At 36.2% G+C, this 13,195-nt stretch overlaps 1 protein-coding gene across 5 annotated transcripts in view; it reads right to left on the bottom strand.

Moving 5' to 3' along the window:
• Positions 1-13,195, bottom strand: part of LOC100959731 (ras-related GTP-binding protein B) — a 40,696-nt gene that overhangs the window by 9,816 nt on the left and 17,685 nt on the right. For all 5 annotated transcript variants that reach the window (XM_003803508.1, XM_003803507.1, XM_023509040.1 and 2 more), the window contains 3 exons: positions 8,781-8,876; positions 6,449-6,571; positions 3,930-4,021 (listed from right to left, as the gene is read on the bottom strand). In XM_003803508.1, coding sequence (XP_003803556.1) covers positions 3,930-4,021; positions 6,449-6,571; positions 8,781-8,876 — 311 coding nt within the window. The remainder of the gene's footprint in view (positions 1-3,929; positions 4,022-6,448; positions 6,572-8,780; positions 8,877-13,195) is intronic.

Below are 13,195 nucleotides of genomic sequence, written 5' to 3'. Positions count from 1 at the left end.
CAATTATGAAATGAGCTGCAACAAATGTTCTAGCACAAATATCCTTATGATAAAATAATTTTTTCTGCTGGGTATATATACAGTAATAGGAATGCGGGATTAAATGGAAAGTCTACTTTTAGCTCTTTGAGGATTCTCCATACTTACTTCCAAAAAGACAATCTTAGCAGTCCCACCAATAGTGTATAAATATCCTCATCTCTCCATATCTATGCTAGCATCTGCAACTTTGGGATTTTGTAATATGGGCTATACTCACAGGAGTGAGGTCACATCTCATGGTGATCTTAATTTGTATTTCTCCCATGGTTAGGAATGATGACCATTTCTTCATTTGTTTTTTGGCCATTTGTCTGTTGATTTGCACTTTCTGTTCACTGGATATGGGCTTTTAATGCAATGTGTCCTCTTTGTACTGCTTTGGCAGTATCCCACAAGTTTTGATAGATTGTGGCTTCATTGCTGATTTCTTTAATGATTCTAATGGTTTCCTTTTTTACCTCCTCCTTGGCCCAGCTGTCATTCAGCATAAGGTTGTTAAGCTTCCATGGCTTTATGTGGCAATGAAGGTTTTTGTTGGAGTTGAGATCTACCTTTATTACATTGTGGTAAAAAAAAAATACAAGGTATAATTGCTGTTCTTTTAAATTTGTTGAGGTTTTATTTCTTTCCTAAGATATGATCAATTTTGGAGAATGATCCAGGAACTGATAAGAACACATACTCAGCATTATTGGGGTAGAATGTTCTGGGTGTGTCTTGTTAAGCCCATTTGTTCTAGAGTCATGCTTAAGTCCACTGTTTGTTTAGTTTCTGCTTTAAGTGTATTTCCAATTCTGTCAGTGAGGTGTTGAAGCCCCCAGACATTATGATGTTATAGTATATCATATTGCTCAGGTCGGTCTGGGCTCCTTTTATAAATCCAAGAGTATTTTTAGTTGGGTGCATAAATATTTAGGATTATGTCTTCTTGATGTTCCCTTGACCAGTCCATCTTTGTCTTTCTTTACTTTTGTAGCTTTAAAATCAATTGTATCTGCAAATAGGATTTCAACTCCTGTTTTCTTCTGATTCCCATTTGGCTGAAATATTGTTTACTGATCCTTCACCCTGAGTCTTGTTTTATCCTTGGAGGTTCAATGTGTTTCCTGAACACAGAATATACTTGTCTTGTGCTTTTTTAGCCAGTCAGCCTGCCTCTGTTTCTTCAGTGGGGAATCCAAACTATTCACATTTACTGAGAAAATTAATAAGAATGGTGGTGATGTGTTTGTCTTGTTTTGTGGAAGTCTATTGCCTGGTTTTCCTTCTTGGACCATTGTGGAAGATAGGCTTTGTCCTCCAGTTTCTGGATATCTTTAGTTTTCTGGTGTTTCACTGTGATGGTATGTATATAGTATGAGTCTGAGTACTTCCTGCAGAGCTGGTCTTATAGTAGCATATTTCCTCAGTGTTACTGTCAGCAAACAACTTGATTTCTCCATCAAATATAAAATCCAGTTGAGCAGGATACAGAATCCTACATTGAAAGTTGTTTTAAGGAGCTTAAAGAGCAATGACTGCTCTATCCTTGCTTATAGTTTCCGCTGGCAAGTCTGCTGTCACCCTAATGTTTTTTTTCCCTTGTAGGTAAGGTATTATTTACCCCTGGCTTCCTGTAGAATTCTCTTTCATTTTGACTTTGACCAGTTTCGTTACAATGTATCTATGAAATATTTTATTTGAAATGAATCATCCTAAACTTCTATCATTATCTAGTATCTACATGTCTGGGTCTCTCACAATGGTTAGGGTATTCTCCACATTGATATCTTGAAGTAGAGTTTCCATGGTTTTAGGACTCTTTTTTCCCTCCTTCACGAATACTTATGGTGTGTATGTTTGTATGCTTTGTGTAGTCCCATATCTCGCTAAGAGATTGCTCTGCTTCTGTTTTCTTCTTTTCTGCCTCCTCGAATGCATGGGTTAACTCAAATATCTGATCTTTGGAGTTCTGAAATTCTTTCCTCTCCATATTCTACTCTATTGCTGAGATGCTCTAGTATTTTAAAACTCCTTAAATGCCCCTGATTTCCTTAAGCGCTACTATATTCTTCTAATTATATCCAGATACTTGGTAACTTGGTCTTTAATTTCATTGATACCTTGAGACAGTGTTGGACATCTTTTTTCATCTTTTCTAAACTGCATCCATCTTATCTGCCATCCATATTCTCAATTCCACTTGTGACATTTCGCCAAGTTCTTTATGAATGAAATTTTCTGCTGTTGCTCCATTGTAGTCCCTTGGGGGAGTTGATCTGCTTTGGTTTTTCATGTTGCTAGGGTTATTTTGCTGATTCCACCTCATATGTGTTTTCTTTTTCTTTTTTTCTTTAACTTCAAACTAAAAGGTTAGAGTATCTATATATTGAATTAAGAGGTAACCTGTTAAGGTATGATTAGCCAGCTCATAGGAGGCATTAAGGATTTGGAGGGCAGAGAGTAGGTCAAGCAAATGGAACATTGCTCTGCTTTATTGCTGTTCAGGGACATTTGGATGCCCTGTCCAGTGGGCTGCTGTGAGAACTGGCTTCCCAGAATGCAGAGCTCACCATACCCCCTTCTAGAACTTTCCAAAGTAGACTGGACGCTCCTTGTTCCACCTGCTGCCCAGACTTTTAAGGCTGTTTGGCTGCCAGATTCAGCCAGCTGACGTCTGTTTCAAAGGCCCTGGGGATGTGGAGTTCACCATACCCTTTCTCATACCTTCCAGAAGCAAAGTGGCAGTTCTCAGGTCTGACAGCTGGCCCAGTGAGCTTTTAGGACCAGTGAAATGCCAAGTATGGTGAGCTGATGTCACTTTCAGAGGCCTCAGGGACCTGTCAGAAGTAAAGCAGCAGTTCACTGCTCTTCCATCCCATCTGGTGGGCTTTTAACACTAGTTGGACACACCAAGTCCTTCAGGTCCAATGCCCATTTCAGAGGCCCTGGTAGGTAGAGTTCACCATACCTTTCCTAGGCCTGCCAGAAGCAAAGGACAGTTGGCCCATCCCATGGGCTTTAGTACCAGATAGATGCCAACTGTGGCAGGTTGATGTCAGTTTCAGAAGCCCCAGGAACGTAGAGTTCAACACGCCCCTTCCCAGCCCTGGCAGAAGCAAAGCCACAGTTCGTTGTTCTGCTGGCTGGTCTTGATGGGCTTTAGGACCAGTCAAATGCAAAGTATAGCAGGCCTCAGTTTCAGAGGCCCCAGGAACTATCTATGTCTTTTTGATGTTACATTTAAATTCAAGAAATAATCTCATTTCTTTAGGAAACTATATTTGCTTTTCCTTGGCTATTTCTTCTTAAAACTGTTAGCATAAACATTCCAGAAAGTATCAAAGTATATTAAAACATAAAGGGAGTAAACGTATACCTACTGTTCAGACTTCAAACTTTTATCAGGATAAACATTTTGATTATTAAACCTTTACTATGCTACAACGTTCAGCCATTCCTTCTTCCTATATTCAAGTTAGATTCAATTTTTATTTAACCACACCTGATATAAAAAATTAAATATTTCTAGACTCTCCATTCTGTACCATTTCTGAATCAGTACCTCACTATTTTAGTTACTGTGATTTTATAATAAATTTTGGTATTTAGTAAGGCAAATTCTCCTTTCTTCTTTTCCAAAACTCTTGGATATTCTCTATTTACCTCTTCCCAAATAGTATCACACATCTTGAAATGGTACTCTACTTGGATATTTTTCATATACTTCTTCTGTACCACTTGAGTTTTCAATAAAGGACAATTGTAGGCTCCCTTAGAGTTTACCTTTCTTTTGAGTGACAGAAATATTATGAGTATAGGAGTATAGTGAACTAGATATTTGAACTTCTCAAAAATGACAAGAATAATTTTAGGGATAAATAGATCACACCTACAAGATCTCTTACCTGCAGCTCAGCTTAAACTGCTTAATAATGTTGCTGATTTTTTCAAATCTATGGGCATCACGTTGCTGTTTACACTGATAGTGAGAAATCACCTATGAAAAAGAACATTGTCCTTTGAATCCACACAGAATTCCTATCATCCTCTGCTTCACCACAAAGCAGACATTTGTCAGTTTCTTGGTCACCCTGGTTTTCAGTGTAGACTTGGCACCTGGCTTACTATCTCTTCTCTGCACTATATCTTGTTAATATTCTATGTGAGTTCAACATCCCTTTGGATGACCTATCTAGTACCATTTGGCTATAATTTTATTAGATAATTTAAATATTATCTATTTTGGTTCAATAACATTCTTTTAAACTTAATCACTAAAGTTCATTTTATTTCAGTATTTCAGGTGATGGTCTTTGATTTAAAAAGAGACAAATCAAAAAGGAAAATAAAAATTCCTAGCTGTTCTTGAGGCATACTTAATTTATTTAATTTTAAGGAAGACTATAACCGAGTACTTTTTGGAATTTTATTTAAGAAGCTTAACTAGATGATTTCAACCCCTGAGGGCTAACTTTTTATAAATAAACCTATTCAAACTGGATATTCAGTGAAAATATTTTCTCTGATACTTTCTTATTTAAAATAAAAAAACATGAATGTATCATATATAGGCTGAATTCACAGATGCAAAGTTTCTAGCAGGAAGCAAAACCAAATCATGCACCAGAAAAAAAAAAAATCACAGGGAAATTCCCTGAAAGAATGCAAAACTTTCAAAACATAATTCCTATACCAGTGACTTTATCCCCTCAGTGAAAATGGTCAACCACACCTGAATTTGATCTTCAAAAAAAGTAAAAGCTACCTCTTACTAGTAGTGAGAAATAGAGAACTTATTATATTTGGTTAACCTCTATCACCACACGTGGTAGACATAGCAGAGGAATACTGCCAGTGCAAGGTTCTGTTATGCCATGTGCATCAAGATAGAGAAAATAGCTTACTTGCTTATTGCTACTCACGGTAGCAGGAAAAACAAGGCTCAGGTTAGCACATTTCCAAGCAAGTGACCCCTGTTAGCAGGCTGAAGCAGAAAGACACTTTAGTTAGGACTCCTTGCCTTAGCTATTACACTAGCTAGCAAGAAAAAATAGCTCCCAAATACTGCTGTGGTTACAAATAATATTTCTACAAAGGAAGGGGAGAAATTTAACTTTTGATTTTCTGTCATCTGTTATAATACCAAAGGGAACCAATGTTTAATAGTTTGCTAACTATATGCCAAGGTTTGCAATAGATGCTTAACATTATCTTGTCCCATTTTAATACGATAAGCCTATGATATAGATATTATCCTCATTTTATTGAAGGGAAAACAAGCTCAGAGAAATTAAGAAAGCTTTCTAAAATATTATTTTATTAATTTCAAAATATTAAGGAGGTGCAACTGTTTTTGTTACATGGATATCTTGTGTAAGGCTTAAGTTGAGACTTTTAGTTTGGTGTGCCCATCACCAGAGTAGTATATACACATATACATAAAAAAGAAATGTTTCTAAAATCACCAGGCATTAGTAAAGGTCAGAAACAAATTATTTACTGGGAACTGCTCTTCAAGTTACATTTACTAAACTAATTAGCAATTACTTATGTGGGTCATTGTGAGATCTCAAATTAGTGCCTATCACTGCTATTTAAATGGATTTATAAATACAATATTGGTTTTTCTATCCCTCCTATATAGAGTAGGATGTACAAACAGTACACTCTAATGTATTATAGTTACTAAGCTCAATTTATATGAAAAATAAAATAACAACATGCTTCTTTCCCCCTCTACTTATCCATCTGAACTATGAATCCATTATGTCACCAAGCTGACCATTATATTTCCTTATTGTTAAAAGTTTTCAACTCAAGTCTTTTAGAGAGGAATGGGTGGAATATTCTCAAAAGGAAAATATCCAATATTTCATAATAAAAGTCAGTGACAAATAGAAATCCTTTAACACAAATTAATAGTTATTAGCAGAAATAACATGCAAAAATCTAATTTTTTCTTTTTTATTGAGACAGAGTATCACTATGTTGCCTTTGGTAGAGTGCCGTCGCATCACAGCTCACAGTAACCTCAAACTATTGGGCTTAAGTGATTCTCTTGCCTCAGCATCCCAAATAGCTGGGACTACAGGCACCTGCAACAATGCTTGGCTATTTTGTTGTTGTTGCTGTAGTTGCCATTGTTGTTTGGCAGGCCCAGGCTGAGTTTGAACCCGTCAGCCCTGGTGCATGTGGCCAGCACCCTTAGCTACTGAGCTACAGGCACCAAGGAATGTAAAAGTCTAAATTTTACTAATCGCTGAAGAGCTATACATCCAATGACTTCTTTCAGGTCTTTTTATTGCCAATACTACTTTATACAGAAAGCTGTGCATGCTGAAAGTGACAATATGCAATTCTCTGTTGGTGAACAGAAGACGGTACCATACAAACAAAGTACATCTGCAAAGCAGAAAGTTCTTACCAGAAAAGTAGCTCTCTCAAACAGAAGTACTTCATCAGCCTCAATAATTTCGGCAAAATTCCTTAGGTTCATTTCCAGTTGCTGAACATTGGGAATCAGCTGATAAACAATGCTGGACCAAGCCTAACAGAATAGAAACACAGTTCATTATTACTCCCAAGTAACTAGTCCCAGACCTTTCAGATGACCAAGTACGCTGTAACATATGGGTAGCAAAATATGATAATTGAGTCCCAAACAAATACTGACATTATACATGATATAACACAAATGAAATAAGAAAATAAAGCTAATATTTTATTTTTATCCTTGAGTTGATTTCTTTTTAGTTCAAACACTTTTGTGAAATGCTGGAGAAACTTTTGTCCGCTGATAATTAAATAAGTATTTAGTGCCATCATGTTGCCTTAGGAAAAAAGTTGAAAAATATGATCAACTATGGTAAAAAAAAAAAAAAAAAGAGGTCCTCATCCAGGTATTCAACAAATATCTAAGTCCAACAGTGTATGTTTCTTTGAAGATCAGAACATAATAATGCTATATTTAACATACACCCAAGAATCAATTTTGTGATAGTATCAGAGCCACATCAACAAATGGCCCTTACCCCCAATGTGATATTATATCATTACAAGAAAAACTAGTGGTATTATCATTCCCAAAGATTTTCTGTTAGCTATATAAATTATTGACCCAATTGACATAAAAATGATTCACTGTATTTGTCTAAAACTGATTTCATCCAGGAGTATGATTAATATAAGCAGTTGAAATTAACCACACCCTCCCTCTATTCTTTTAAGGCTCTTTTATTTGTATTTCCATTGTCATACTTCTTTCACTCTCACTTCAACTTTTCTTGTTAGATGTACTTTGTTCTTCTCTCCCCTACTAGAGGTCAGGAACCTGGTCTTAAGTCATCTGTGTATCCAAAAGCATCAAGTAGATATACGAGTGCTTGCTGAATAAAACTTAATATAAAAATTTAAGTCAGCTCTATGCAACACTGAGGTAAGAGATAGAAGTGTGATGTCTCTGTTCCAATTAGTTTTATTACTTAGGCATGGGGGTTTATGTTCCAAGTTCCCAAGTTGGTGTTAATGTCACTGCTGAATTTACCTTGGAGAAGGCACCAAAGCTAACCACAGCAGAGACATTCTCACTCACAGCAGTGTTGTGATTAGCCAATTGTCTTTGGTCGTGTTATGTATTGCCATCCTTCACACCGCAGTTGGTTCTTATCAGTGCGTCATGTCCATCCTTATTCACGGTTACCTGTTCTATGGGAATAAGGCTTTGAGAGAAATTCGGCCCATATTAATCTAGAACAGTATTTCCTAGACAGGTATCTCAAAATGATCTGTTATCAGATTGAGGCTGGTTCAACAATAATATTGGGGAAAAATGAAGTGGTTAAAAAAAATCAATGGCTACTTTTAAAGTCCAATGGATTTTTCCTCCTTGGCATGTCAGGTTTCTGTGCTTCTGGTTGTAGATACTTGTCAGATGCCGTCGATATTTTGATATTGAGGCTCTAGGTACCAGTGACAGAGAAGGATTCTTTCCCACCCAGAGTCAGACTTGTCAATGGATACCAGAAACAGTCTGAAGGAAATATCTAACCACAGGAAGACCCAAAAGGAGCCAGTACTTCAAATCACTAGATCAGTAGAAGAAAGAGAGGAAGTAAAATGGGAGCCTATGTGCCAATAAGATAATTTCAGTTTCATCCATTATACAACCATTGTTTTAACCTCTATAATTAGTGCAAGCAGTGTGGTATCCATTCTAGCAATTAGAATAATCCTTCTGGTTGAAAGAATGCTGGTCTTCAGTTTGGCATGAAAGTTGAAGCTACCATACTCTAGGCATAACATGTCTCATTCTAAAATTCCCTTCTCCAATCTGTTCCCCAAATATTTTTCTTATATTGTCATCCAAACTTAGGCAGACTTGTTTATATCATGTAGAGGTTATTGTGTAGAGGTACATGAATAGCAACAGAACTACAATTAGCACTGGAACCACAACAGGTCAAAATGGGTGATGGCCAATTAAGTGACACTTCTGCTACTGCAAAGATCACTATCAAATTAATCTAGCTAATTCAGTATGATTTTGGTAACTATGTCAACCCAATCTAAGATCAAAACCCAAATCTCTTAAATGTTAAGTATGATATTTTCAAACAATTTATTGTCAATTATTTCATTTTTTAATACGACAAATCTAGATGGCTATAAATAGTTTGAAATATTTTAGTTTTGTTAATACCCTTCTAGTTTTTTTCATGCTCATTTTAAAATGAGAAAATTCAGGAAATCATACACACCTTATAAAGAGTTTCATCCCAGATAGATGTTCGGAAACAAGAACATTCCAGTGGGCGAGACAAACGCCTCAGGTCTTCTTCTCGTTCTTTAAAAATCTGAATTAAAAAGTCCAACACACTAATCAGCATATAAATGCTCTCCTCTTTGACTAAAAAGATCTAAGATGTAAGTATTTCAGCATATTTTAATCCAAGAGCTTTTACTCTTTTCTAAGAGAAATTTTGAGTATTTATATTATTTCACAAACTAGAATGGAAAAAATTATTTCAGGTTAGGTTTAAAAGTACAATAGCTAGAATTCTTCAGGCCTATGCTGCTTATAATGAATGCTGACTGAGAACACTATGATTATAAATAAAAATTATATAGAGAGTCTTAATAAAATATATCTAACACTCCAAGTCACAGAATTTGGGTCATGTTAAGATAACTATACCCATATCAAGAATTTATAAATAAAAATATTTTAACTTTTGTATATATCTTTTTCATAACACACACACACATACATATAATTGCACATAAGCTTTATGGCCACCCTGTATATACACACACACACACATATTCATATATATTATTTACATATGTACTTTATTTATTTAGCTCTATAGCTGTAACTCCCCAACACACAAATATCTATCCATCCTGGATATGTTCCTATGATATGTACATAGACAGTAATATATGATACACATTTCACATATATATGAAAAATATCTATATAAATATATATGCAAAAATACTTTTCCATGAGTGAGTAGATTAGTGGTGAGTTATGTGTATACATACTGTGATGGTTAATTTTATTTGTCAACTTAGCTAGGCCATGATACTCAGCAATTTGGTCAATCGTCGATCTGAATATCACTATGAAGTATTTTTTAGATGAGATTAACATTTGAATCAGTAGATTCTAAGAAAAGCAGTTTACTCTCCACATTGTGGGTGGGCCTCATCCAGTCAGTTGAAGCCCTTAAGAGAAAAAAGATTGACATCACCTAAAGACAGAATTCTGCCTCCAAACTGCCTTCTGACTTGAATTGCAATGTTAGCTCTTCCACAGATCTCCATTCTGTTGGCCTGCCCTGCATATTTCAGACTTGCCAGCCTCCACAATCAGCTGAATCAGTTCCTTAAAATCAATCTCTCACTTTCTATCTGTGTGTGTATATAGAGGGAGCTCACCATCTGCATGTGTGCATATTTTTTTCACATTCTATTGGTTATATTACTCTAAAGAATCTTACTAATATAGATCTGGGTATTGAGAGTGGTTCAAGAAAAGAATCTTAAGGATAAGTTTTCTGAATTGGTTCTGCAATTGGTTTTCTTAATTAATTAGATTCAATTGTGCTAATGACTATATTTCCAGTACTATAGAGTAATGATGATCCAAAGTATGATGTGGCAACAGAGATATAAAAATTATGGCCATTGGATACTCCTAATCAAGTATTTGTATGAGGCAAAGTTCTGGGTAACGATGTATATAACATTGAATATATTTTTGTAAAAATAACAAATATAGAAAGAAAGAAAAGAGAAAAAAAAGAAAAATAGTGAATAATTCACACATAAATTGGATTTAATTTTGACAAAAAATGACAAATATAATGAGATTAGCTGGCTGATCCTACTTTTGCTGGACAATATGGGATAAAGAAAGAATGAGCTCAGTGATGTGAATTCCCAGTTCAAGCACTGTATAAATGACCAGAAAGTTTCTGTAACTGTCCTTAAAGAAACTCTTATCTCCCATAAGCACAGAGCTGAGACAGATGAAAACTCAACTCAGAATCTCACCCTGTATGTGGGTAAATTACAATGTAAACTGAATTTCCAACCTCACAGGATATCTGCTAATAAAGTGAAGGCACTGACTAGGAAGAAATGAGAGTCTAAAAATTGGAATGGGGGTCATATAGAAAAATCTTGATGAAGTTGAGAACATTGAACCCCTAAATTCCAATGAGTCTTCTTTGCCAGTAGAAACAGTCACTCCACCCCTATTTAACTTTCCATGACCTGAGGAAAATGGAATATACTCCCCTAAGATAGTTATATCGTAAGACACTCCTGATTCATCCCCATTACCTGTCTTGCATCTAGATGTATAACTAGACTCAAGTCCCAAAAGACATCTATGGGTGAGGTAAGAAGTGTGACCCATGGGAAATTATGCTACATTCCAAAATAACTACATAATTTCCCAAGTATATTAACAAAAACCCAGAGAATATGTGTGGGAATAGATAATACTAAGGGTGTGAGCTAATGGTGGAAAAAATATCAAATTGATCATGCCTAGTAGATTAACAAGTACCCATTAAGCAGAGATGCTGCATTTAATACTGCAGTCCAGGGAGTAAGAAAGTGCTTTAACTGGTTGGTTGTTTGGCTGCAATACGGACCAAAAGGTGTTTACATTAAATGAAGTTGATATGCTATAATTGACTTGTTATAGTAGAGGAAGTGATCCAAGCCTTAAAAAGACTGAAATGTTTCAAATGGACTTATCATTTAGGACCTACTCACCAACATTGGGAGATTCCAAAATACACACCTTCTACCCTGTGAGAAAGAAATTTGCAGGGGTAGCCCCAGCTATGTAATCACTCTTCTCTACAGTCCAGAAATTACAGAAAGAATTTCTGCCACTGAATTGAGAAACCTAAATTCAAAGGGGATAACTGGATTCTGGAATGACAGGAGCCAAGTGGAAGAGTTAATCATCAATGGCAATGTCAGCATAGTTACTGTAATGTACAGCTGAGTCAAAGCATGAGTCAAGAATATTCTGACTTGTAGAGGTCTATGGTGTTGGCTAGTTGATCATGATGTTCCTAAAAGTGAAATAGATAGGAAACCTACTAAATTTTACTTGATCTGTGTAAGTGGAAGAATTCTAGGTTAAGTGATCAAACATCTAACTAGAATCACAAAAAAAGAAAGTTACAGCCTTTTGTATAAGACTTGTGTCAGTTTATAGACCCAGAACCCCTTGAATAAGGGGAGACCAGGCTCCCCTTAGGAAAGACATTGACAAAAATTTATACTGTCAATCTTCCCCTCAGCCTCCCAGAAACAGAGACCTATCACCTCCTACCAGAATGATAACTGGAAAAAAGAAAATAATCAGACCTTTTGGGACTATAAGACACTGGATCTAAATGGATACTAATTCCAGGAGCCCTAAAATATAACTGTGGCCAGTCAGAGTAGGGACTCACGGAGGTAAGGTAATCAACAGAGCTTTAGCTCAGGTCTGTCTCATGGAGGCCCAATGGGTCTTTTTAAACTATCCTTTGGTTACTTTCTTCAGGATGCATAATTGGAATAAGACATACTCAGCAACTGGCCAAATACATACTGGTTTGTGAACCTGTGGAATGAGGTCTATTAGGGTGAGACAAGCCAAGTAAAAGCCATTAGAATAGCCTCTAGGAAAATAGAAAACCAAAAGGAGTATCTCATTCCTAGAGGAATTGCAGAGTTAGTGCCACCATCAAAGACTTAAAAGATGGGAGACTGGTGAATGCCACCACATCCTCATTCAAGTCAACTAGTCATCCTATGTAGAAGTCAGTGGACAGTGGATTATCATAGGCTTCATCAGGTAGTGACTACAATTGCAGTAGCTCTACCAAATGCTTTCATTGCTTGAACAAATTAACACATTCCCTGGTTTCCTGTATGCAGTTATAAAAGATAAATGCTTTTCTGTCCATACCTATCCATAATGCCCACCCTAAGTTGTTTGCTTCTGGCTGACAAGGCCAGCAATACTGTCCTACCTCAGGGAACAACTCTCTAGTCCTATGCCATGACGTACTTTGCAGGGATCTTGACCACCTTTCTCTGCCACAAGATGTCACAATGGTCCATAACACTGATGACATTATACTGATTAGACCTAATGAACAAGAAGCAATAACTACTCTAGAACTTACTGGTAAGGTATTTGCATGTCAGAGAGTAGAAAATAAATGTGACAAAAATCCAGGGCACTTCTACCTCAATGAAATTTCTAGGGGTGCAGTATCGTAAGGACATATCCCTTCTAAGGTAAAGGATAAATTGTTGCATCTGGCCCCTCCTATAACCAAGAGAGGCACAACATCTAGTCTTTGAATACAGGTGGAACATATTCCTCATTAGGCTGTGTTACTCTGGCCCATTTATCAAATGACCCCAAAAGGTAATTTTTTAATATAAAGCATTTTTAATTATTGTTTTTATTTCAAAACATTAAGAAAAAAAAATGATTGTCTTGAGTGGGGCCCAGAACAGAATAAGGGCCACATGATCCAGCAGATTGAATGATACTTCATGTGTCAGTACCAAATAGGAATGCTATTTGGAGCCTTTGGCAGGTTGCCACAGATGAATCACAAGATATGCCTGTAGAATATTG

This window comes from Otolemur garnettii, unplaced genomic scaffold (assembly GCF_000181295.1).
Source record: "Otolemur garnettii isolate 467f Iridium unplaced genomic scaffold, OtoGar3 scaffold00318, whole genome shotgun sequence".
NCBI lineage: Eukaryota > Metazoa > Chordata > Mammalia > Primates > Galagidae > Otolemur > Otolemur garnettii.
This window is presented reverse-complemented; position numbering and strand designations above follow the sequence as displayed.